The sequence below is a fragment of the Zonotrichia albicollis genome, chromosome 12, assembly GCF_047830755.1.
Source record: "Zonotrichia albicollis isolate bZonAlb1 chromosome 12, bZonAlb1.hap1, whole genome shotgun sequence".
NCBI lineage: Eukaryota > Metazoa > Chordata > Aves > Passeriformes > Passerellidae > Zonotrichia > Zonotrichia albicollis.
Genome location: NC_133830.1, coordinates 20,014,204 through 20,040,883, shown reverse-complemented (window position 1 = coordinate 20,040,883; position 26,680 = coordinate 20,014,204). Strand labels below are relative to the sequence as shown.

General features: G+C 45.4%; 1 protein-coding gene across 15 annotated transcripts in view; it reads left to right on the top strand.

Moving 5' to 3' along the window:
- Positions 1–26,680, top strand: part of IQSEC1 (IQ motif and Sec7 domain ArfGEF 1) — a 298,040-nt gene that overhangs the window by 213,928 nt on the left and 57,432 nt on the right. For 2 of the 15 annotated variants that reach the window (XM_026798151.2, XM_026798148.2), the window contains exon 1: positions 25,677–25,834. The exons of 12 other annotated variants lie outside the window; for them this stretch is intronic. In XM_026798151.2, coding sequence (XP_026653952.2) covers positions 25,770–25,834 — 65 coding nt within the window. In that variant the 5' untranslated portion in view covers positions 25,677–25,769. Of the gene's footprint in view, positions 1–25,675; positions 25,835–26,680 lie in introns of those variants that run through there. One more of the 15 variants, XM_074550172.1, reaches the window with a different exon arrangement.

Sequence of the window (26,680 nt, the reverse complement as noted above, 5' to 3'; positions counted from 1 at the left end):
AGATACTATTTGTGGGACAAATACTATTTGTAGGACAAACCATGATGCTTTGTATCTCTTGATTAACGTGATGAAAAGCCCAATGGAAACATAAAACACCATCCTGTTATCAGTAACAGAAGTGATGAGGTGGGGAATGGGAAGGGCAGAGTAGCACCCTGGTTTAGGTGTCAGGGCATAAGGCATTTGTATCCCAGAGAGGAGCTTATCTGGGCCCTTATGCTCCTAAATCAGTGGCACACGTGAATTTCTAAAGCATTGCTGGGGGATCAGTGATGGTAACATTAACCTGCTGAGCCAAGTGTGGAAGGCTGGCTGGAAAGGAAATGAGCCAAAGAAAATAATTGTGGGGTTAAATTTCACCCTGCTCTCCCTCCTTCCCTTCCTGTTTGTGTGTTGCTGTGTCCCCGTTGTCATGGACTCCTCTGCAGTGCCATTTGTTTGTCTCTTCACCCACCTGGACTTTGCCTCTCCCCAGAGCTCCTGCCTGGTGCTCCCTTCACCACCTCCCTCCGTGGCTGTGTTGGCTCAGCACCATCCAGAGCTTCTGCTCACCCTGCACAGCCCCTGATGGCCAGGAATGTGCCTTGTGCCTTGTGGGGTGTAGGATTGACGGGGGTAGGATGGTGGGGATGGACGGAGAGCAGAGATCTCCGCAGCCAGGTCAGGAACTTGGGGTTCATTGCACAGGGCCTGGGTGCAGGGCCCTGCTGGGATTTGGGGTTCATTGCAAAGGGCCTGGGTGCAGGGCCCTGCTGGGATTTGGGGTTCATTGCAAAGGGCCTGGGTGCAGGGCCCTGCTGGGATTTGGGGTTCATTGCAAAGGGCCTGGGTGCAGGGCCCTGCTGGAGCTGCAGCCACAGCTCAGAGCAGGCCCGAGAGAAGAGAGGGGGAGAGAGTGTGAGATAGTAAAAGCATAAGAGAGTAAAAGGCAAGAGCTAAGAGGCAAGAGTAAGAGTATAAAAGTAAGTGAGCAAAGTTCTCGTTACAATACAATAAATCATCTTCTGTGTTGAATATTCTGATTTTCACTAACTAGTCTAGTACAACATACAAATCCTACAGCATTTACATACAGCCTATAAGAATCATTACATTACCATACTGTGTTACATTTTAAACCCTAAAACTCCTCTTTAGACCCCTTCTGCCAAGCTGGCAGGGTCTGCTCAGACTCTTAGACCTGTCTGCAAGCAGAGGGTGTTGTTCCATCAAAAGTGGATTACCTTCAGCTGGCCACACCATTGTTTTCCAGTTGTTCACTAACTAAGGTATCTCAGAGCCTGCTTTCATTTCAATCTTGCTTATTGTATCTATATTCTCAAAATCCTTTGCCAAGCACATATTTATAAGGCTTTCCTGTTTCACCTTCCCCAACAGTGGGGTGGCACAGCTTGCCAGGGAGGACAGGGAGCCTTGGGAGCTGGTGGTGCTGCAGGTGCCCAGCCAGGATTCCAGAGGGATCCGCTCTGAGGAGCTCCCAGGGGTGGCTGTGCAGGACTGAGCTGGCCATGGCCAACCCTGTCAGCACAGAGCCCACAGAGCTCACACAGCTCCTGTTCCAGACGTGGCTGCACTGCTGGGCAGGGCACAGAACACCAGAGGACTTGGTTCCCTCCCAGGTGCTGGCTCAGGTGCTCCACAGCCCAGCGAGGGCTGGAATTCTGTATCCCCCTGAGTCCCAGTGCAGTTCTGAGCAGCAGCAGTCCCTGGCTGGATTCCTGCACAGACCCCTCTGCCTTCAGCCTGCACAGATCTGCAGGAGCTTTGATTTTGCTCCTGTCCCCATTCCTGTAGGGCACTGAGCAAAAGCCCAGCCCCAGCTTTCCAGTTCAGGCTTCACAGCGACTGTTTTTGTGAAAAGATAAGGAAAACCAGAGAGATTTATGTGCAACTTCTGTTTGGCTCCAAGCTCAGCCATGAGTGGAAGTGAATGAGGGAGCTGTCAGCTCTAGGAGAATACAGAGTGTTTGTATGCAAAAGGGGCAAAACTGGAGCAATTCACATTGCTGAGCTTTCTGCACCCAGTACAGGCTGTTTGTTAGGCAGTGTCAGGTCTGGGAGGGCTGAAATAAAGCAAATGCCTGGTGTGCATGTTTGCATGTCAATAGCAGCAGGGTTTGCTGGTTGCTTTGAGGCAGAACGGAGCAGACCTGGTGCTGGAGGTCGGGAGCAGCAGCAGGGCTGAGAGCCCTGAGCCTGCCCTTGGTGCTGTGTGTGCTGTGCCAGCTTTCCTCTCCGGTGAGCTCCAGATATTTGTGTGAGGCTCCAGCCTCCCCACAGCACTCTGGGTAGGGTTACATCATCCTCTGCTCACAGCACCTCATCTGATCGCTGTGCCTGCTGAAAAAGGATCCCAGCACCAGCCAAGCAGATCCCAGCTGCTTCTGCCTCATGAGCTGGCTCCTTATGGAGCCGAACAGGGCTTCTTCCAAGGAATCCAGCTTGTGCACCAAAGCAGCTAATGAGAATTGTTTTCTCCACGATTAGATTTTAATTGGATTGTGAACAGCCAGGTTTGGCTGCCTTGGCACACTCAGTGCTCCTGAGCCTGTCATTGTGAGCTGTTCTGGAAGCTTGGGCAGGGAGCCTCTCATTGCCCAGAGCATGAACTGCAGCTCTCAGTGCAACTCTGACAGCAGAGATATGTAGGGAGTTGAGTTTTATTAATTTATTTCAGTTTGGAAACTATTTATCTGTAAATGGGAAAGCAGCATTCAAACCCAGGGTTAACACAATCTTTATATATATATATATATATATATATATTTCTGAAGGATATCCTTTGGTAGGATTCTTCATGTCTCCAGTTTGGTATTGGAGTAGGGCAGACCCTGATGAGATCAGTCATTCATTTATTCTCTGAAAGAAAACTGGAGAACTGTGTACCTTGATTTATCATCATGGTGCTGCTCTGTCTCCCTTATCTGTTGCTCAGAATTCAATAGATAAAGCTGTATATAATGGTTACTGCCTGGATTGACTTATTTCTTGGCTGAACCAGAGAAGATTGGCTCTGTGCTAAATCCCACTTTCAGCTGGCTGATGTTTTGGAGAGCACAGAGCAGCCTGTGGGTGCCACACAGATCATGGTGGGACCAGAAATCTTGCTCTGGGGGAAAGAAACTGTGTCTGCTTGAGCCAAATGTGCTCCTGGGCACAGGCTGCATTCCTTTGTTTGCTTGCAATCACAGTGGAATTGTGCCATGAAGAGATTTCATTCCCAGTTGATATTTTGGTATGAAGAACGTGTGGGTGTTTGAACATTCTAGGAAAAGTGAGCCACCCTCGCAGGGTGTGTTTACCCAATCTTCTAAAACGCTCACTTCCTCTGACATTCTTACTTATCTTGGCACATGAATGCTAAGCCAAGCTGTTTCCCCTTTCCTGAGCTCAGTGCTTTTGAAGGAAGCTGATGTTCAGCCTGGCTGAGGAATTCCAGAACCCCTGAGAGGAGGACCTGGACAAGGAGAATGAGAGTGCCCTCCCAGATTCTCTGCTTCTCATAGCAAACAGAACAAACCCTCAGCTCAGAAGCACCATGTGATGCCAGTGCTGCAGTCTGATCCCATTCTGGATAATATGATTACAGCAAGTTTAAAGGTCAACCTGTGTGCTGTAAATATATCATCTTATTATATGAATTTTCTTATCCTAAACCCGTCTGGAAAGGATGAAACAGCATTTCTTAAGCACTTCACAAGGCCTGTCATTGTAGTGGAGGTTTCTCAGCAGTCTTGAAAGCATTTGAATTACTGTATAATGATATTCTGTCATCTCTTAGCAAGGCTCACACTCTAAACACTTTCACACACAATAGAAATTAAAATGGAATTGAGTAAATTCTGTCTCTCAGATTCCCAGGCTGTGTAGTGATTGTCTGGGTGCTCTGGATTAAATTTAGATTTGTATCTAATAGAGCTGGGTTGCTTGGAGTAACAAATTGTAAAATGTGAAATAGTAGGTCAGATGTGGAAAATCAAATATTAATGCTTTCTGTACACTTTTTTAAAAGTATGTGCATTATAGGTATAGGTTTGGCTTTATGCTTTTTCTGTGCTTTAGAATTTTGAAAATGAAGGGGTTTTTTGCTGTAAAGACATAGTTTATAGGGTGAAAAAATATATGTCATGTAACAATTTTTTTTCTAAAAATGTACAGATATAGTAGATGTGGTGGTGTGGCACTCCTGCACACGTGCCACTTTCATGATCTCAGCTGATCTCAGTTCTCCAGCTTCCCAGGAGGTTGCTCAGGAGCTGTTGGTCTGCTCTCTCCAGTGTTGCACCTGAGGAAGATTCATTGGGATCATACCAGGAAATGCAGGCCAAAGCAACTCCTTTGCAGGGGGCAGTGATGAGGTTACTGAGGCACACCAGAGAAAATCCATATTTTGATATGCAGCTCCTCTGCAGGACCAGCTCTCTCTGCAGTTGCCCCCATGGAGATCCCAGTGAGATGCTCTCAAAGTGATTTCTGTCAATTCCTGGCTTGGAAGATGTTCTCTCCTCCCCAGGTTTGTGCAGTTACTTCCCCCCTGACTTTAGACTTTCAGGATTGAGTTCAACGTGGCTGATCCTTCCCTGGGGAGGTTTCTTGGCTGGTTTTGGCACCAAGGCTGGTCCAAGCAGCCCCAGAGGGACACAAGTGGGGGACGCTGCCCTGCAGCACCCCTGGCTGGGTCAGTGCTCCTGCTGAGCCCCTTCTGGAACATTCCCCCAGTGCACACCTGCTCCTCACCCAGCAGTGCTGAATTTGGGGGGTGGGAGGTGCAGTTTGAGGCAGATAAAGCAGAACAGGAGACAAGGACGTGTATCTGAGGGGAGAAACCTTCACACTTTTCGGGCATAGGAAGGTGCAACCCTGATTTGTGATTTTGTACCAAGAGCAAACCTCAGGCTGGTGGGTGCTGAAAGGTGCTGCCCAAAGGCTTCTGTCTGCTCAGGGCGTGCTGGGATGCACCTCTGGTACCTCACTGGGAAAAGCTGGGGAGAGGAATAGGGACTTTGGGAGGGTTTGATCTGGAGCAGTGGGAAACAATGGCCAAATAATGAGCTCATCTGAGTCCTCAAGCCATCAGACACGGTCTGCCAGGAAATGCAGCCATTCCTGGAGAAGGGGGATTTGCACTGGCTGTGTGATGCTTTGTGTTTGTACCTCTCAATTTATTTTGTGAGCAGCCTGAGTATTGACAAAACAAGTGACATTCTGAGGAGATGTGGTGGGCATCTCCCACACTTCTCTGGAGCTCTTAAATGTGCGTTTGTGATCTTTCACAGCTTCAGACTGGTGTGTTTCAACTCCTGCAGATCCTAGAGGAAAAAATGCCTGGCTGTTTTCATGCATCTGAACATTTAATGAGAGAGCTTGCCTTGCCTGATTGTACTTGTCACTGCACTGTTTCACCAGCCATGGAGACACTAATTTGTGACTGTCCTGACAGCACAGAGCTGAGACTGCCTCGTATTGTCATGTAAAAGAAAGAAAGGCTTGTGGGCATGAAGTGAAATGAAAATACTTGAGACTTCATACCAAACTATTCAGCCTTTCCTGAGCATTTTGCTGGCTGTGGTCTGGTTCTGGCAGGTACTCTGTCTGCAAGTGTTCCAGAGAATCAGAGCTAATGGGAATGAATATTTTAATTGATGCCTTCAGTTGAGCAGAAATAACTAGATGGTCTCGGTTCCCTAAATAAGAATAGAAAAATGTGTGACCAAAGCTGGTCGCACAGCAGTCGTGTTCCAAATGATTGGATCACTGCAAAGAGCCTTCTTTCTTTAAATAGCCACCCTATTAGCTGAGGAATGGTAGGACAGCTCTGGAAGGCATTTCTGTGACACTAAATTATGCCTGTGCAGGATGCAGCTCCCTCCTCTGAGTCTGACCTTCATCTGCCAAATTCTGAGAGCCTTGCTGGGCCTGGCTGAGCTCAGGCCTGGCCAGCTGAGACACTCTGATGGAAAGGATCTGTGGCAGAGCCTTTTGGTGCAGAAACAGCAGATGCTGTCCCTGTCACTGCCGGGGGGTTCCTGAGATGGGGCAGCTCAGCTCAGCACTGCAGCTCTGAAATAAGGGCACGGCTTTATCCCGTGTGGCCCCAGGTGTGTGAAGAAACCACAAAAGCTGCTCTTGGACAGGGGCTTTATTTAACTGGACACACATTTTTGTGTTCCCAGCTGAAACAGCTCCGTGGTGCTCCTGCAAAGCCCAGCAGCCCCTTTGGAGCAGCCTGGGCTGCCCCTGGTCAGCAGAACCTCCAGGGGATGTTCTACACCAGGGCACATCAGCTCCCTTCATCTGCAGGCCTGGCTCCCACACCAAACAATTCATTTTAAAGCAGCCCTTACCTCCCACCCCCGTGGCACAGCTGCCTTGTCAGCATGGAGCAGCCACCAGGCAGCTTCCCTTCAGTGCAGGACCAGTTTTAGCTCTGCTACAGATTCCTGCCAAGGCTCTCTCTGTAACACAATCAAGAAGGGTTTCTTTGTGTGAAAATACCTGTTTTGTTTGGCTGCCAAAGCACTGCACATTTATGGAACTCTAAATTTAGAGGGAGGAATTTTTGCTTAGAATAACATATGTTTATTTCTCAATATAGAGATCTGAAGCAGGACTTTACAAATACAGGTTTGATCCCTCTCAGTAAGGTTCCAGAAACGTCCTTAGAGGACTTGAAATGCATTTTTCTAATACCTGAAGCTCTCTCTCTCTTCATTTTTATAAAAAAATAAAAAGGAACTTTTAGCCAGAGTATGAGGAAATGCATTTTCAATATTCATAAAATGCTCCAAACAACTGCTTCCTTTTATTTGCCAAAACAGGGTGGAGTAGTGAGTTTTGTGGTTGAGATCACCATCACCAAGAGGGATGAGGTATTGGCTTGGTGGTGATGTAATCCTAATTTAATGTTCATAATTTTTAAAAAAATTCTATAAATTTAGTTTAAATTGGAAGAGAACCCTCAGATTATTTTTTCCTTGCAGCCTCAGCACACAGGTCCCTCGTTACCTTGTGCAAAACATCTGCAATTAAAATTCCCTCCTGAGCACAAACATTTTTCTCCTGGCCTGGTTACATCTGCAAGCTCTGAACCTCTCCCAGCCATCCTGATGATGAATACAAATCATTTCATGCTTTTATTTGTCAGCACATTAAAGGGCAGGAACAAGAGAGGGAGTTTAATTTGGAACATAATTGGTTCTTTTGTGGATCTGTGATAATTAAATGTGCCTACATGGACAGGCAGCCAAGACAACACCGTCCTTACTCGCTGAGAGCAGAACTGTTGCTTTGCTTCAGAGCAAACTGAGAGTAAAATCTGAGGCAGAGCCTTTTTAGTGCCAGCACTGTGAGATTCTCCTCTCTCAGCTCCCTCCAGCTGTGGCCTGCTGCTGACCCTGAGCTGTCATCTGCAATAGTGCTGCAACGCCACCTTCCATGCTTTTCCTGGAGCGAGCTGGGCTCTGACAGTTCCTGATGTGATTTCTGGGAGGGCAGTGGAGAATGGACACTGAGTGTCTGAGGAAATGCTGCTTTCTGAAAGTTTACATACTTGGTTGGCTTCTGGCCGCAGATTCTTCCCGTCAGCACATCCCAGGAATGCCTTTGCCACACTCTCTGGCTTGGCCAGGATTAAGCTGCAAGTGTCCAGCTGAACCAGACTAATCCTCAGGCTGAGCTGAATGAACTGCTTGTAGGCCTGTTGCATAACAAGTTCAGGGAGACTGCCTGGCTGGAGGAGTCCTTTCCAGGGGGAAAATGATGTCTCAGGTTTAGCTTTTATATTTTACACATTCTGTGCTGCTTTAGTGTGTGGGTCTGGGCTTTGTATCAGGGGATGGTGAGCTCGGTGCACAGAGCAGGGAGACAAAATTCCTGCTCCAGCGGGGCACCAAGGACAAATGATCCAAATCTCAGCCCAAGAGCACAAACACCGTGGGCTGGAGAGAGAAAAACAAGCAGGGTGGGACTGCCTGGGCTAAAGCTGGAATGGGACAATGAACTGCAAAGTGCAAATGGAGCAGAACTGATCAAACGGAGAGACCCCGTGCCCGGCTGTGCATTTTGGGGCCATTTTGGTTCATCTTGGGTGCAGCCCTGGCTGGGCTCTGGTGCTGCCCAAGGTGCATCCATGGAGGCCTTTTAATAAATCCCTGCTTTGTTCTTTAGCTCTGTCCAGCCTCTGTTCTGGGTCAGCCTGCACAGGGCATCACCAGCACCCTGGGAGCTGCTCCCAGCCTGTGTCACAGGGCAAACCCAGGAGCCCCAGGCACCCACGTGTGCCCTGGAGTGACCCACAAGGGCTCAGCGTGGCTGAGGTTTGCTTTGGACACCCAGAGCATCTTCCAGGCTGTGAGCAGCTTTGGGTCATGGCAGCAAGGCAGAAAGGGATCAAATTGTTGTTCCTGATTCCTGAAACTACTGCAGGCTCTGCTGGGTGGGGGAAAAGTTGTGCTTTCCCTGAGGAGGAGCCTGGAGCACCTGGAGCTGTCCCCTCTGTCTGGGCATGGTCCTGCTGAGCTGCTGCAGCATTGGTGAGGAGGTGGCCACTGTCCCTCAGAGAAACCTGGCTCAGGATTCACAGATTCACACAGAATCACGGAATATTCTGAGCTGGAAGGGACCCACAGGGACCACCAAGTCCTTAAGAGAATGGCCCACCCAGGGGTTGAACCCCCAGCACCCTGCTCTGGCCAGCTGAGCTCTCCCCTTGCCCCTCCGAGGCAGAGTAAAATACCAACACGTGTAGGGAGGAGAGGAGCTCCAGGAAAGGCTTTCAAAACAGAGATGTGACCTTTTCTTCCCCTACATCATGAATTGCCTCCCACAGAATTTATTTCATGCAGGTGGGAGGGAGGGTCAGGGCAAAGAATAGGAGATATTTCAGTTTTACTGAAATTGGCTCTTCTGTGAATGGGTTGACATGTGCAATGCCCATATCCAAAATCATCTCATCCTCACTGTGCTGGGCTGTAAAAACAGGAGTACCTCCTAGACAGAGGATCATAAAGAAAACCTAATCTCACTCTGGGGACTGGGCAGTTTTATTGTTCCTTCCAGAAAGCCAGATGAGACCTTGCTCAGTTTCTACTCCAGTGTATACCCATGCTGTGTAAATAAATTTGAGACGAGGGCTTTTAAATGCACTTTTACAGCTTGTTTTGAAGATAATGGAAGCAGATGAACAATATAAACCTGCTGCAGAAAGTGCTGCTTATTATCATAGGCTTGACCTGAAGAGAAACACAACCTGGAGGTAAGGACAGGCACAGGGGCTGCGGGGAATTGGTGCAGGTGAAGAGCTGCTGAGAGCTGGGAGATGTTTGTGTCTGTCCACATGGGCCAAAGGAGAATATGTGAGCATAAGAACATTTCCTGAAATAGCCAAGCAGTCCCTGCAGTGTGTGATGTACAGCACATATTGTGGAGCGTGGTTATCTCGTAAATGATTTCTCTTTGTTATCATTCACAGGACAGAACTGTTTACAGTGTGCACTGCATCATTTTGGGCACTTGCTAAAGTGAAAATTCAGAAGCGAATGTTTTTGCTTTGGAATTCATTAAAGACCTTTCAGCTGTTGTAAGGACACTGCTTCACATGCTGCTCTCAAGTCAATTGCAGCATAATTTAAAACTGCTGTTGCATCCTGGCCTGCACTGCTGTCTCGTTTCCCTCACCCTTGGGGTTTGAGAGCAAGTACATTCTGTAGAGATAAAAAAACCCAAGCATATTGTGCCTGTCTGCAAAATTACATGTACACACCTAAAATTAAGGGACTGAAGCACAGGTTTAAAAGCAATTTAATCAATAAAGGGTTATTTACTCTTGAAAGATTTAAGAATAATACCATGGGTAATTCAGGGCCAAGAGGACTCTGTAATTCCAGCAGTTTCCAGACCCCACTACAGCATTTTGTGTTGTGGTGAAATGACTGGAGCCAAAGAGCCAACTGGATTCTGGGCATCCATCACCTCATAAATGCAGTCCTAATAGTTGCAATGTTTGTTAGAACACCATAATTCAATTTTTCTGTTTGTGAACTAAAAAGTCAAAGCTGCCTTTTGGAGCTGGAAAAGACCGCAAGGCCTCTCGGGTGGTATTTTGTAATTACCATGGTGCACCAGTATTCAGTGAGGGGGAGGAGACATGAGGCTTTCCCTCCCTGGAACTCTTGGCCTGCAGCAAAGCACTAAAACTGCACATTTCTGCTGAGCTGCCCCTGCTGATGGTGCTGCTGGAGCCTCCCATCCCAGTCTGAGCAGGCAATTAAAGCCTGGGGAAGCTGGATAAAAAATCAAGCATGGAGCTGGCTGGGGAGGGATGGGTTTCCCCCACTGTGAAAGGCAATTAGCTGTAAATTATACTTAAAGAGTTTAATAGCACAATATGCAGCTCATCTTCCCTTTGCCTGGCTGTTTATACCTGAGAAATAGGTTGTGATGTTGTTGTTTATTTACCGGTCTGGAAAATACCTTCATCAACAAATTCTCTTCAGAGATGATATGACAGTTGGGTGATGTGTCAAATCAGCAGGTATTTACTGCTGATGGTGCAGGAGTTGGCCTAGGCAGAATGGCAGGTTGATTACAGGGAAGAATTTTCTTTTTCCTTCCCATTTCATATTGAAGGCTTTGCTTTTCGTGGAGCTTGCTCTGTGTCACAGCCTGTGGGGACTCTTCTCCTGTGCTGCATTCTTCTTTCTGTGCTGTCATTTCTTTACTTCTGTGTTAAGTGACAGCTGCAAGGAAATAAAACCCTCCCCACACCTCACACTAGTGAGAGTGAAGAAATAAATAAAATACACAAAATAAATAGTCCTCTTTGCAGTGATTACAAAGGTCTTCCATTATCCCTTTGCCATGCTGGAAGTATTATTCATAAGGAGTTTAGATTTTAGTAGTTTATGGTGTAACTTCCCATTTAGCCAAGTCAACATCTAAAATGTTCACTTTGAGTGACCACTGACCTGGAGGAAGGGGATACTGAATTAATAAAATTAATGTTAGCATTTGGGCTTCCACTTTCCAGATTGCTGCCAATATCAAGCAGATTTTTTGGACTTAAAAGTCATATATTGAACTGGGACTAGAAGGGGTAGCATAAAAGACTTTCAATTACCTCTGATCACTTCTGCTATTTTAACACTGTACATCAGAATTCTTCTAATATAGCTCATGACTTGCATGAAGATGAAAATGTTGTTCCTGTTCCCTTAGAATTAAACATTTACAGCTGCAAATGGTGTCTTTTGCATTTGTAAATTTTATCTTGTTAATATTTATAAATCCTTCAGCAAAATAGGCTCACACATAAGGCATGAATGTAGTTTTATATTTCCTTACAGAGTGCCTTAATATAGCAAATACAAAATCTGAGTTAGAACATGCAGTAAAAAAAACATTAGCTTTTACTACATGCAGAAGGAACAAAATAATTACAACGTGATGTGTTTATTAATCTTCTGAAATTCACTCTTTTCTGTCTGTTGTTTGGAAAATATGAACAAAATAGCACAGTGGTTGTGGCTCTCATCAGTTGGGATTCCCAGCTGGTGGCTGATAACAGCCACTGCGGTTTCAGTGGAACTATCAAGGTTTTTAAAAGTGTTGGACGTTGCTGAATGCATTTACTGTGGTTTTTTGTCTCATTTTCCAGTGTTTCTGCCTTCATTTCATTTACTTTTGCTTCAGCAGGATCACACCTCTTTCATTATTCATCTGTTTATCAAAAGCAACTCTGAAACAAACCATATTGGAAAAAACCAGCTGAATAATGCTGCTGATAATCACCTTCTGGGAGTCTCATGCCCTAAAAATCCTGTTTATCCATATCTTTATTCATACAACCAGAATACTCTCTCCATCTCAGGGTAAGGCAAAGTCCCTAAAGATGTTTAAAGCTTTTGTTCAGGGAAGGCTTTGTGAAAGCTGCTGCGTGTTTCCCCCCACTGCAGCAGGATGATTTCAATGCACATTTGTCTGTGAGCACGAAGGGACCTCATTTCGTCATTGTGGCAGTGACTGTACCGTGCTCTCTTGCCAGCAGGAGGAAGTTCTAGCAAACTGCATCTGAGAGATTTGGGGAGAAACGTTTCCCAAAGCAAATATTGATAGACCCTTAATTTCCTAAACCAGCACAACGTCACAAAACGCGTGGTGTGTCACCTGATCTTCAATTCTGCCCGGTGGGAACGTGACAGCTTCATCACAAAACCTTCAGCATCCAACGGTGCTGAAAACTGGAATCAGGAAAGGTCTGGCTCTTTGTGCAGACTGACCTAAATGCTCTTTAGCAGTGTCAGGTGAAATAATAACCAGTCTGCTCAGCTGCAGGATTTTAATGCAAAGTGCCAGGTTTACATGAACAGAAAGCAGCAGAGATAGACGTGCCTCTCAAAATTAAATTGTTTCCTCTTTCGTCAAGCAAAGGTGGTTGAGTTTTATCTCTTATGTTCTTCCAGGAGCTGGGTATAAATACAGAGCTATTTCAGTAGAGTCTTTGTTCCAGCAGCTGTCTCAAACCTCTCAGGTTATTCTGCTCACTTTCAGCGCTGTGGTGGTTTTATCCTGCATGAGGAATTATGGCACCATGTTGCTTGGTTCAACCTGAAAGGTCACTTGGATTATTTATACTGCAGCCTTTCCATGCTGCAAACCAAAATTGTACATCCATGTTGACCCTTTTATTGGCAATCATTATCTTTATATATTTTAGTATAATTAATTGGAAAACCCATATTATTTTGTACCATTTAAAAAGAATCAGATGAAGAGGTTGTTTCTCCCAGCAAACTTCCACTCATTTTTGAGATTGCTTTCTACTTACAGAGCTTTAGATTTACAGCTTTTTAGGAACAGTTCCCAAGAGCTGCACACAGATTTGAGGTTTATACCTGATGTATGTTGTGCTTTAGCCATAAATAGAACAAGAATGGTTAGGATCAGCATCCTCCCCCCTTCCCACGGCAGGCAGTGGGAGCTGTGGCAGCTGCTGGGCAGGCTGCTCCCTTGGAGCTGGTGGTGCCTGTTGTCTGAGCCCATGGAATATTAGCATTGTTTGCAAACTGGCTGCAGTAGCTGGGCTTTGAGCACAACAAATTAAATGGATCAGGTTTATGTAACTGCTGTGTTGACAGCGGGGCAGAGAGAGTCTGGGTGGCTTGGTTCTAATAAACCCACTGGGGTCCAAAAAGAGAGAATGGTGCAGAGAAGAAAAACTTTCAAAACATGGCTAATGCACCAACTAACAGTGTATATTAAAATAAAAATTACATCCTAAATTCTTTTACCAGAGTAGCCAGGAAGACTTCATTTCAGCCTCATGCTCATTCTTGTTTGGCCTCTTGATGCAAGTATGTCTGACCACACTTCATAGAAACGAGCCAAGAGGAGATGCTTTTTGTGCCTGTGTCTTTTACCCAGAGGGAAACGTTCTAATGGCTTTGGTAAATGGATTAAATTATGTTTTGAGTGGTGCAGACTCGGAACATTCCGTGTGTTTCCGGGTGCTTCCCTCGCAGAGCCTGACTTGCTCCAGGCGTTTGTTCCCCATCTGGGATTTTGCCAAACCCCTCTCCTCCAGCAGAGCTGTTCAGGCTCTGCCTGTGGTGACCACACATCCAGACAGCCTGGTTAGCTGCTGTTAGCTCCAAGCTCTGCTGCTTTTCCTCTCGTGCAGTCACATCTTCTCTGCTTCCTTCACAAGCACAGAGGGAATTGCCACCTCCGAGGGAGATGCTGTTCCGCCAGCTCCAGCTGTACATGTGAGTCAGCATGTTCTGGGAGCATAAATGCAGGGAAATCTTCTCCAAAATAAAACCCCCTGAATTTTGTGGAATGTTTATTGCCTCCCCTTTGCGGTTCATATCTCACAGTTGTAGATGAGCTGATGTAATGCTTTCTGTGGAGTTTGTGTGAGGACATGGGCATGTGGAGCCCTCTCAGTACAGAGCTGAGTTTTCTAAGGAAAACTGTATTCTGGATGGAGAAAATGTAGCATGCAGTTGGAATTTGTCTGAGTAAAGAATGAATCCCTGAGATTATTCTATGGTGATTTTCTTAGTGTGATAAAATTCATCACAGACAAGAAGTTATTTTTATTTTAAAACTTTGCAGAAGTATCTGAGCTTCATCAGGTTTAAAATAATTAATCCTTCATTTTTAGAAGTGAAATAATTGAAGGGTGTATGTACCATCACCACTGTAGCATTATGCCTTGGACAGCATATGCAGGGATTTTCAGAAGATTTCTGCTCTCAAGTCTATCTTTGATTCTGCATGGAATATTGTTGCAGTGGGTGCTTGTGAGGCTTGAATTCAGTGTGCTTCATTTTGAATGTTTGGGGTTCTTTATTGCTCTACTTGTATTTGTTTGCATTGTAGGGAGGGTAAATGCAGGTCTGTGGTCAGGCAGGTTTTTGTCAGAGCTCTCGAGTCTGTGTTTTAGAGCAGATGTAGATGAAGGCCAGCCTTGAAAATTCTGTCACAGCGTGGAAGGGTCACCTTTCCTCAGTGCTAATGGTGCCTCTTCCTTTCAGCAATCCTCAAGTGGAGCTTGCTCTCAGCAGCCCTGACACAGAGAACTGAGCTGCTGCTCTGCTGTGTGGCAGTGTGAGTGCTTTCTCCAGGCCTAAACAAAGCCCAGATCCCAGCTCTCAGCTCTGTGTCATTGAATGCTGAGGGCAGGAACTTCAAACTCCTCCTCTCCTGGGAACGGCTCCATTGGTGCCACTGGCAGTATCCATTCCAGGAAAAAAAAAAAAAATCAGGATTTTGGATTGTCTATCAGGTGATCTTTCCACATTGTTCAGAATGTGTGTTCTGCTGGGAATTTCAAAAAGAATCCATTGGAAATAACTCCAGCGTGGACTGTTTGGCTGTTTCATTCCTTCTGGGTTATGGGGGAGGTTTTGGGACAGTAGAAAAAGGGATGCTTTGAGTATTTCTCCACTGATGAAAAGTAATTTGATTACTAAAAAACCCCAAACCACAACAAATATCTTCCTGCTATGAATACCCTCATCCTCAATAGCTAGAATATGCTATAAGTAGATATTTAATAAAAAATAAGTGTAAGAAAACATCACTAAAGAACTTCAAGACAGGCTCTGCTGGCTTTATAAGCAACCTGAAAGCAAAATGGATGATCCCATTTCTGTTGAGCACTGGCAGGTGCTTTGTCTGCACTGTGTGGAAAGAGAACCCTGTAAATAAAGGTGCATCTTCGCTGCCAGTTTTAAGTTACTCGTTGAAACTACATTGTGGTGGGTAACAAAAAGCCTGTGGAGTGATGTGGGAGAGAAGCTCCTGGAATGGCTGTAGAGCAAGCACCTGATACAGTTTGGACATGCTCCACTGCCTGGGCAATTATTTCAGTAAATTTTGTACTCATCTCCCTGTAAAAACTGGAGGATTTTGTGTTGTCAGTTGAGAGTATCAGATGCAAAGTTGCAAGATTAAAAGTTCTTAATATTTCAGATTTTGCTGGTATTTTTGGTAGGAAGAAAAATAATTGTAAATCAAGTATGCCTGAATTTCTTGAGATTAATTTTTAAACTGATTGAGCAATACTTCACATTTCAATTACTTTGCAATTCATAATTTAAACGAAAGATGGCATAATATCCAAGCTGGTGATCCAATCAAGGAAATGGAACAGGTTTCCAACACTTCTTGTTGAGCTGCAGTTATCTTCATTTTTCTTCTGTCTCTAGCAAGTCAGAATTCTCTTCCTAGAATTAAACATTGGGGTTTTTAGTTGATAACTAAACATGGAGGTGCTTGTCCTTCACTGTTTCCTTCATTGCAGTGGGGTTGCAAACCTCAGTGTGCTGGTTTTGTGTTACAGGCTTCAGGCCCAAAGCAATGCTCATGGTGAATGTGATGGGAGGTTTGATACTATAAATATTCTCTGTGTCCCTCTGGGCCTCTGAATGGATTACAGGGGCCTGTACATCACATTTGGGTGATGTTCTCTGGCACCGCTGGGGAATTCATAGGGGAGAATTAGAAGACTAAAATTTATCCTCATGGTGGTTCAGGAACTGAACACCTGCAGCATCTGAGAAGGGGTTTGGTGACCCTTGGGTGTGAGGTTGTGTCACCTCTTTGGTGTGAGGTTGTGTCACCTCTTTGGTTTCCCCTGGTGGGGTCTCTTATCCATAGCCGAGTTTGCACCTTAAGCTTAGCTTAACTTTGGTTTGGGATAGGAGGTCATATCCACAGGCCATGAAATGTTTGCACTAGAAGCCCCTGGAGGATTCTAGATGGTTCCCCCTCTCTGAAACAGCCTGCTCCATCTCCAGCTCTGCTGTCAGCCCCTGTCGGCTCATGAGGATGGAAAGCTTTCCACTGTGGTTTCCACAGAACAGCCCTGACTGGAACTGCATCCCTCCTCTCCATCATCTCTGCCATGGTGGCTGGTACCAGGAACCGGCTGTGCTCTGCCCCAGTCACCTCTCTGCAATCCCATCAACAAAATAAAGTGTTTCTTGTAATTCAGTTTTCTGGCTTCTCGGCAAACAGAGCTTTGAGCACACCAGGATAAATCCTACCCTAGAGGAGGAGGAAATCTCTCTGGTCAGATAACACAAAATACAAATTGATTAAATTGCCAGTGCTCTTGCAGTCCTGTGTGTGCTGAAGAGTAGGAGGAGTAGCAGAGATTGGAGTCCCTTTGAGTCCAGAGTGTATTTCCTGCACATTGGTGAAGATAAGTAACATTAATATAAACTGATTCACTGAGCAATCTTTGGTGGATGCCAAAGATCATCCATTTACAATGCATTCTTTGTCTCTTTTATTGCCTCAGGGTAGTTTTATTTGCCAAGATACAAACTGAAAGTTCATACCAAGATACAAACTGGAAGTTCATAGCATGGGCACCTAGACTGGGGGGTGTGGGGAGGAAAGAACATCTGATGGTAAAGCCAATGAATTCACATTTCAAATTACTTCCTCTTCCTAATCTCTAGATTGCTTAGCAGCTTTTCCTAGGGCACCTGGGGTGGTTCTAGTTGTAAATTAACTGTTTGGACTTGAAAGGATACCCACCCTTAATTGTGCCATGTAATTAATTAACATAATGGATTTTAATTTTCTTTTTGTCTAAGATTTAGATGAGACTTAATTCATTAAATATTTTCTGTGACAGGACAAAAGGTCAACTGAAAGTTAAAACTGAATTTTCACTTCAGTGAATTTTCACTTCAGTGCTATAGTTTATTGCAAAATAGCCTTTCTGTTTTGGGTGTGAGAAATGGGATTTCTTTGGCCATTTTTGCCTTTTGAAGGCAGTGATTTAAAATATGCTTTGGTTTATGCCCCACCTTGTGGGGCAGGTGGTGTTGGTGGTGTGTGGAAATACTCCTTCAGAGGAGGTAAAAGGAGAAGGGGTCAGGCTGCCTTCTCTGTGTGCCATCCAGTGAAACCATTCTGTTCTTCCCTTAAGGGAAGAGGGATCTTTTGCTCTTTTATCCAGATTCAAAACAAGGACTGCAATAAGTAACAATTTTAAAAGATGAAAATTCAGCACCCTGATGTCTTCAGTGTCAGTATGCTGTTATGCCAAAGTATAACTGTTGTTATAAAATTCAGGAGTTATGCATTTCCAAAAGGAATAAAATATAGATCTTGCTCATCTGTAAACAAAGATCTACTGTCCATACTCATGTGCAAATTGTTCTCTCTGTTGGTATTTTGCTAAAGGTGCCTAGGAGAGATTTAAGGCAAATCTGGGTGTTTCCCCCACTGGAGACACACATTTCTTCTTCCATTTAACATATGGGCAAATGTAATCAGTTATCTGCGCCAAAGAGTTGGAAAGAGGGTTTTTTCTGGTCCTTTTTTCCCTTACACGCTGTGTAGGTCAGTGTGATAGAGAAGACAATGTGAAGGTGTCACGTGTGCATCTCTGTGCTCTGGAGCTGCACACTCAGCAGGACTGGTGCCAAACACAAGTACCTGTCTCCTTAGCTTGGATTGATCCCTCTGTAAATGCCCTGCCTCTCACTCCCTGATGCACGGCCTGTAAAATGCAGCAGTGCCATTTAGAGTTGGTATTTTCTGATTGCTTCTTCCTTCTGCTTTAACAGTGGATGGAAAGATAAGGCAATGTTGTCCGACCCTTTTACACCTCACCTATTTTTCCAAGTTTAGAGGGATGGACAGTAGGTGCATTTTCAGGTTATGGCTGGGATGGGGAGCTGGCTGGAGCAGCAGTGGAACAGTGGGCACACACTGCTGCTCTGTCTCAGCCCAGTGGGCACACAGAGGTGCCCTGTCTCAGCCCTGCTGTTTTGGGTGTGAGAAATGGGATTTCTTTGGCCATTTCTGCCTTTTGAAGGCAGTGATTTAAAATATGCTTTGGTTTATTATAGGTACCTTAGCCCACACCTTGTGGGGCAGGTGGTGGTGGTGGTGTGTGCAAATACGCTTTCAGAGGAGGTAAAAGGAGAGGGGGTCAGGCTGCCCTCACTGTGTGCCATTCAGTGAAACCATTCTGTTCTCCCCTTAAGGAAAGAGGGATCTTTTGCTTTTTTATCCAGATTGCTTTTTTATTCCAGATTTCATCCAGAGCTCGGGCAGGATGGGCAGAGGTGCCCTGTCTCCCTGTGAAAGCAGCCTGAGCTGCCCAGCCTTTTTTCTGAGAGTTCAGCATGTTCCATAGAGAGGGCGCTGGAACTTGCTGTGCTGCCCTCCAGGCTCCAGCCAGGAAGCAGGAACAAAATTACTCCTTTTATTTATGCTCTTCATTCCGTGTTGGTGTGGGTGTTTCTCCAAGGTGTGTTGTCGTTGTTTCCACTCCTGTTTTTATTTACACCACTAAAGTTTCTATTCCCTATAAAGATTACCATGGAAAAGGTCAATATTTGTTGTTACTTTCAGCTAGGATTGAGTTTTGATAGTTCTTGAGTTGGGTGAGCGGGGGCTGAGCTCTGTTGGCACAGTGGTGTCACACACGCACAGCTGTTCCCTGACCTGTGTCTGCAGAGGTAACCTTAGCCCAGGACTCATTTTGCTGCATGAGCACTGCTGGGGAATGTGGCTTTGTTGGTTTGCTTTGCCATGGTCACCACCCTTTGCACTCTGCAGAAAGCTTCAGCAGAGGCCTGTGCTGCATTGTGTGCACGGGGACACTGTGGTGGCACAGCCGCCTGCAGGATCGGCTCAGGGATGTGCAATGCCAAAAAGAAGTGTCCATAAATATTAATTTTAATATTTAAAAATTAAAATTAATCAAGTTTTAATCAAGTTTTCTATCCGAGTCCTACAGTGCATGTCAATGCTGATGGATTTGACAAAATGGGAGTGTAGATAAATATTTTTCTGGATTTAAAAGTAATTGCACTGCACAGCCATGCACTAATACAGAAACCATGAAAATATTTCCATGAAATGACTTTAAATCTAACTTTATTAGGTAAATAGTAAGATCTCCCTTATAATCTTCTTCTTACCCACATGATTAAATATGCAGTTAGTAAAAGAGTGATTTCTTTACCTCAAAAATGGATTTTGCTAATTTTTAAAAAAATTATTATTTATATATGGGAATTGCAGCGATGCTTGTCATTTTACTGACAGTTTAAACTTGGTAGTTGCTATTAAAATAAACAAGTGTAACACAGTCTGAGCTTCAAGTAGAAAAATTCCTTGGTTTCGAATGGTGCTTGCAGAAAGGCACTCATGGAAAATATGTCCTTCTGCATGGCACACACTGTGATCTCTGAGAGCAGCACATTATCCTGAGCCAGATGTCACAAATGCTGCTGGAGAGACACTTCTGCCCAGAATCTGAAGTAGCAACATTCCAGTATTTACTTTAAGGCTAAATAGTAATTATGTTCCCAAGCCTACAGCCACTGTCTGTGGGGTTTGTAATTATTTTCACACATGTGTTCAAAGAAACACAATTCTGTATTTTTTAGAAGTAGAAAATATTAGTAAAAAATGTTAAAATCAGTCATGTGTCTTTCTGCTTGATTTTAGTGTGTGCACTGAAGCTCGCTCATCTCAGTAAATGTATGAATTGTTCAAACTGGAAAAATCCCCAGAACATTAAATATCAAGTAAACATAATCATGCTTTTCTTGGGGATGGAGAGGTTTTGAGAGGTTGATGACATGAAGCATAACTAGGCAATGTTTAATCTCGGCTGCCATTAATCCCAAAGAAATACTTCTTGCAGAAAATACAACATTACTGCCATGAATGAAAGGAGAAAAAAAGAGGAAGCTCTGAGAAACCTCTGGTATGGAATATTTTTAAAGGATGATTTGGGTTCAGTTGGTTTACACAACTCAAGAGCATTAACCCAAAGTGTATTAGCCACCTGCATTATTTGTGTCATCTCAATGTGTGTTTTCTGTCCAAATTCATTGCAAGGTATTTTATTCAGTAACAATTACTTTTTCAGGCTTTTATTAAGACTAACATTCTGGAGGGGGGAGTCCATGGTTTCAGCTTTCCCTCTGTGAGGTCTGCTGGTCTAGAGCAGCAGGATATGTTCCTTACTCCCTGCGTTTCCCCATGGGTGCCCACCGCGCTTGCTCAGCAGTGGCACCGCACACGCAGCCACAGGAACCCTGTGACCTGGTGCTGCCAATGGCTGGGTGTGTCCTGGGCTGTGGCAACGCTGGATTCCACAAAGTGCCACTCCACGTGAGGAGAATGAGGGAGCCACCCCTGGACATATTTATTGGAAGGAACAAAGGAGTTTTATACACATAATGGTATCAGCAGAACTATAATTGCAATCACCTTGAATTCCTGGTACAGAGTCCTGCCTTTATTGCCCTACAAATTCAGAACAGAGATTTCCCTTTCCCTTTTATTCCATCTACAATTTCTGGTGAACCGAGTGGCTTTCTTGGCTTCCAGATGAACTTCTTTCTCAGGGGGCTCTCTGGCTCCTTATCAGCCTCTGTACTGCCTTTGGGGGATTTCCAAGCATCCACTCTCCTTCTGTGCATGGATTTATGAAAAAGAAATGTTTCCTCTTGAAGAACTGCCCCTCAGTGCTGACTGACCTTTCTGGCAGCTTCTGCTCCTCAGGTATCGTTTCACTGCTGGGGTGAGTGGCAGCAACAGTGACAGCTGCAGAAAGGCCTCTGCTAAATTCTTTTCAAAGGGAGGTATTTGGTATTTGTACAAAAAAAAAAAAAAGTTTCATGTGCCTGTGGATCTGTTAAGAGAAATTTTAAATCTCTTGATAGTGTTATAATGAAATGCAGTTATCTAGTAATGGATTGATTTGTGGAAAACCAGAACTGTGTCTTGCTGTGAGCTGCAGTATGGGGAGCAGAGGCAGGGCCAGAGGATGAACACATCAGCTCAGAAGCAGCGTGAGCAGCATTCAGAGCTGTCTGAGAGACAAACCTAAATCATGTTCAAAAAGCTCTGCCTAATGTTACTTTCCGCAGTGTTGTTGCCGTGGATGTAAATAGTCAGGCAGTGTTATAGTGCACCACTAATACAGTTTACAATAGCTTCTAGCACAAATGAGGGTTTGTAGGATCAACTACTGACTCTGAGAGACAAAACCAGGTCAGAGTGGTGACAGCAGGGAATTTTCAGTCAGGAATCCTGGCTCTGGTCTAATGGTTTGACTGCAGTCTAAGCCTCTTTAGGCATTGTTTCTCTCAGCACTGTGATTTTGTATATGTGCTTCATAACTTGCTGTAGTTTGCAGGGTTGCCTGGTTTGCATGCTCCAGCCTTGGTAAATCAGTGTATTTAGCATTTTGAAACCTTGTTATCATGTGGAATTTCCTTCTTTGTTCCAAAATTGCTGCTCTTAACCAAATCCTCTAGCCAGGGTAGGGAGAGACTTTGCTGGAGAGCACAGCCTTTCTCTGGCAAGGTTTCTTTTGAGGGCCAACAACACAGACTGATATTTCCTCCCTCTGTAGAGTGCAGCATCTTGTTTTGTGGGAGGGGATAAAGAAGCAGAGCATGTAGATAGATCTGTTTCACTTTTAGTTCTCCCACTGATCTGCAAGGCAACTGACAGAAGTTACTCTAATTTTCCTCTGCTATGGTTTATAATCATTATGCTTCAGTATTCCCATCATTCATACAGCAATAACTTGTTTAGGTTTTGAAAAGGTGATGGGCTTTGAGATACATGGAAAAAAAGCACCATTTTGGGGTCTCCAAACCCTTGAAACCAGTGAAGATTTCCTTTGCCTTAAATAGACTTAAGATTTGTTCTATGGAGAGCAAAAAAGACTACAAAGATTCATTGTTTTGCCTTCTCCGTAGCAACTGACAGCATAAAGCCTTTTCCCAGATGTGTTTGTTTAAAGGCTTTATAAGTTCAGTTGAAGAAATGAACTGAAGTTGTAGTTATTGTTTTTATGCTGATTTTTGTGTGTTGGCATTAAAAAATGAAATAATCTAGTACAGAGCCATGGAAAATGCAGAAATGTGTATGAGAAAAGATAAATCCACTTAGGGGGGACACAAAACTGGGATGAGTACAGGAGCATGTTAGCTTTTGAAGAATTCCCTGGCATACTTGAGCATTCCCATGTCATTCCAGGTCATGTGGGAACATTATGATGTTTTATATGGTTAGAGGACTGATTACTGTTCACTGATAATTCTCACTGTGCACTAGAAGAGAACAATGTGAAAGAGGATTGTGCTGTACATCCTTGAAACTGATCTATCCCAACCTTTTTTACTGAATACTTATTTTATTTAGGTTTACGTTAGGTGTACAGGTAAAGCATGGGTGGAGGGAGAGCATGAGGAACAGAGAATTCACCATGGGAGGCGGGATGTTGAGGATCCACATGGGTTAGCATATTTTTTTCATTAATATCCCCTCAAATCCCATTGTGAGAGAAATAACAGGTATTTTGACCTGTATATGCAGTTTATTGTACAATGCTGCATGGCTGTATTTATACTCTGCAGGAAGAAAACTACTCCCTAGCAGTTTCTTCTGGGGTTTTTTGCCTGTGTAACCCTTTGCTTGTATTCAAGCAAAATGCAAAACAAATGCCTATTTTTCAGCCTTCTCAGATCTTGGAAATAATGGTGTATTAAATGTGATTAAAGTGGGAATTACCCTTTAAGCAGGGTCATAATTACTGTAGATTTAGATGGCATATTGTACAAATTGCTGTGTGCTCATAATTACAAATTGAGTTTGTTGCACTCTGGGGGTTTACAAACTTTGTTTTAGCCATTAACACATTAAATAGCAGTGATTTATGTAAATTACTGGATAAACCAAAATCTCAGTGCTGCGTTTAATCTAAGGTTTAATTCTATTTCTGTATCAGAAATGAAATAGGTTTAGCTTTAGCAGGGAGGGTTGAATGGTCTGAGGGAGTCATTCACTGCTGAGATATTGTAGTTTGAGAGTGCTGTTTGTTGGGCATCAGGCTGGAAACTGCAGTGGTCCAAAGTGAACGAAGCCACATCTGCAGTGGGTGAGCTGCTTGTCACAGTAAGCTCTTCCCGAGGTCAGCCAGCCCACTCGCTTCACAATTATTTCCCTCAAACTTCTGGGCTGGTCTGGAAAGTGTAAAACCACACTTTAAAATCTTTGTTTACTTCCTCTTCAGAGAGATTTCCCAGTTCCTTCATTTGTGCTTAAGTCGATCTAACGGAGCAAAGATCACTTTGTGTTGTGCTGTTAGTTGTGCTCCAACAAATTGCCAGGAATAAGGATGGTAGGACATGAAAAGTCACTTTTTGATCTCTTTACACTGCACTACAAATTTCCACAATATCTTAGTGATAACTCTAACACTAGTTTGGTGCCAAAACAGCAGCAGGAGGACAACAGAGAACATACATCCTACTGGTTCTGCCAAAGTTTCCTATGCAAAGTGCAGATCAATGAGGTGCTGTAGAAGCCCACAAGCCCACGTTTGGCTCTGTGTTAATAGAAAAGCCTCTCCTACCCTTGTTTTCTGGAGCCTGAAACATCAGCTCTGTGTGTTCAGCACCTCTGCCATCAGGATGGCAAAGAAACTTAGCTGTGTGCCACCAAAAATTGTCTAAGAAATCATAGAGATCTGTGCTGAATCACCACCTGAGACAGGGTGGATTGTGTGGTGTGGATTACAGTTACTGTTACCTGAGGGAAAACTGAATGTACACTATTGATTAGGGTTGAATTAAAATGCTTTTGGAATGCTGAAACATTCACCAAAAAATCCCTCCAAAAATAACTGCAACAGGCTGCCTCGACTCAGAAACCACAATGTTGTCTGCGTAGTGCAGCAAGAATTTGTTTTTCTGTGTTTAATTCCCCCATTGAAATACATGCAAGATCTTAAATGTGTAGATGATTTGGGCATTTAAAATCTCTACGTTAAATTTTAACAACATATTCAAGCAAAAAATGACTTAACAAAAACTTTTTACCTGAATGGTCAAAACTAACTTGAGAATTCTGGATGCTTGACATTGATGGGGGGAAAGCCATCTGTAACAACTATCCATGCAGTGTTTGGAATGGGATGTGTTTGTATTGCTTCGTTATTTGCTGATCTAGCATGATCGTATCTGTGGAAGGAAGATTGTGTTTGAAGTGGCTTCAGAAAAGCACATTCTTCAGAAAATTCTGTGACTGCTTTGGAGGTCAGAGCTTTCCAGCCACACTTTCCAGTGTCTCCTCCCTTCACAGCCCACGCTAAAACTGTCTGCACTTGGTTCCTAAATGGAAACTGGTTTCCGTAGAAGTTGACTTTTGGGAACTGCCTGTGTCTGCTTTGGATTTGTCTCTGTTTACAAGTGGAGACGAAGCTTGATGCAGGAGGCATTGAGTCAGGACCAGAAAAACGTGGGGTTGTTGTGGATCCCAGACATTCGGGAAAGAGGCTGTCTGGATAATCATTAGATGTTGAAAGCAGGCACTGCAGCGTAAATAGTCTCTGGTTAGAGTCTTGCAGTGACATCCCTATGAAAACAGCCGGTGTAGGTGTGTCCTTCCTTAACGTGTTTGAGTTTCACTAAAAGCTAGTTAAACCCAGGCTTATTGGAATCTATGCCTAACGCTTCCTTAGGAAACTATGCAAAATGCACACTCCATCCAAATGTTTAAGGGGGTTTAACTAAAATTGCCTCGATTCTATTCACCACCTTGAAAGACGTGATCAGCCCTCATGGGATGTAGCAATACGAGATATGTCGTATGCACATCTTTGCGCCGTGCTCCTCCTCGCACCCGGTTTGCAAGAGCGACACTTTCAGTTCCTGACTAAAGTTTCCCCAAACTCTGGCCAGAGCTTGGCCAGCGGAGCTTTGTTGTGTTATTATAGGATATGAAGCTGTGGGAAGGGTGTTGCGATTTTGTTGTCAGGGGGCCCGAGGGGCCCCCGGCCACAGTGAGGGGTGTGAGGGCGGCTGGTGTGAGGGGAGTTTCGGAGAACCGTGCCCGCTGGAGCCGCACCGAAAATCCCCCGGGCATGGTGAGGGGTGTGAGGGCAACCCTTGGAGAACAGTGCCCGCCGGAGCCGGCCCGAGGGGCCCCGGGCACGGTGAGGAGTCTGAGGGCTGCTGGAGTGAGGGGAGCCCTTGGAAAACAGTGACTGCTGGAGCCGCACGGGGCAGGGTGAGGGGTGTGAGGGTAGCTGGAGTGCCGGGACCCTCGCAGCCGCGCTTTTCCCGGGAATCCCGCCCCCACGCGTGCGCTCTGCCCGCTTCCCTGCCCCGCCGCCGGCGGCTGAGGGGAGCGGGCGCGGGGCGGGGCGGCCGAGGGGCGGCTATGGTGGCGCGGAGCTCCCTGCCCGACACTCCGGCCCGGCCATGTGGTGCCTGCACTGCAGCTCGGAGCGGACCCAGTCGCTGCTGGAGCTGGAGCTGGACAGCTGGTGAGCGCTGCCGAGGGCTGCGGGGGTGAGCCCCGCGCCGCCGCTGCCGCACAAAGGGCTCCGCGCCGCCAACGCCGCCGCTGCCCGGGCTCGCTGTGGGGCGGTGCGGGAGGATGGGACTGGGGGGTCCTGCTGGGCTGGGAGCACCCCTTTTGTCCCTGGGGATTGTCTCTGGAGTCCCCCCTGTTGTTCCGGGGTTGTCCCCGGGATGTCTCCGGGTCGCGGCGATCGGGAGCTCGTTCCCTCTGCCCTGGCTCGGCAGCGGGGACAGGAGGAGGCTCTGGCTGCCCTGCAGGAGCCCAGGGTTAAATCGTCTTAAATCATCTCCGTGGTTTAACGCGGCGTCCCGGGCGGCCCCGCTGCGCTGCGCTGGCTGTGGGTGACAAGGCAGAGCCATAAATCGGCAGCTGTGGCAGCGGGCTGTGAGCTGACCTGGCGTGTGCCGCTCCAGACACCGATGTGTAAACACTGCTTTTCGGGAGAGAGCCGGGAATCACATGATTTGTGTCAAAGCAGTGCGAGTTTGACTGCAGGGCTCTGGTACAGGCTGTTCCCGGTGTCTGGGGCCGGCCGGAGACCTGGCCTTGTCCTGGCTGCATGGGAAGGTGTGTCACACTCACAGGGGTAAATCAACATTTGCCACTCGTGCCCTCAGCCAGAAAATAAGATACAAGAAAAAATAGTTTCGTTCTAAGGCCTTTAAAGAACAGATACTTGAATAACTGCCACAGGAGGAACAGAGAGTGGGGTTTGTCATGTTAACACATACAGTCCCCATTGTAAGGATGTTCCTAACTACAAAATAATGCGTGTCAAAGGTACAGCAACACAGAGCTCTGTTCATGG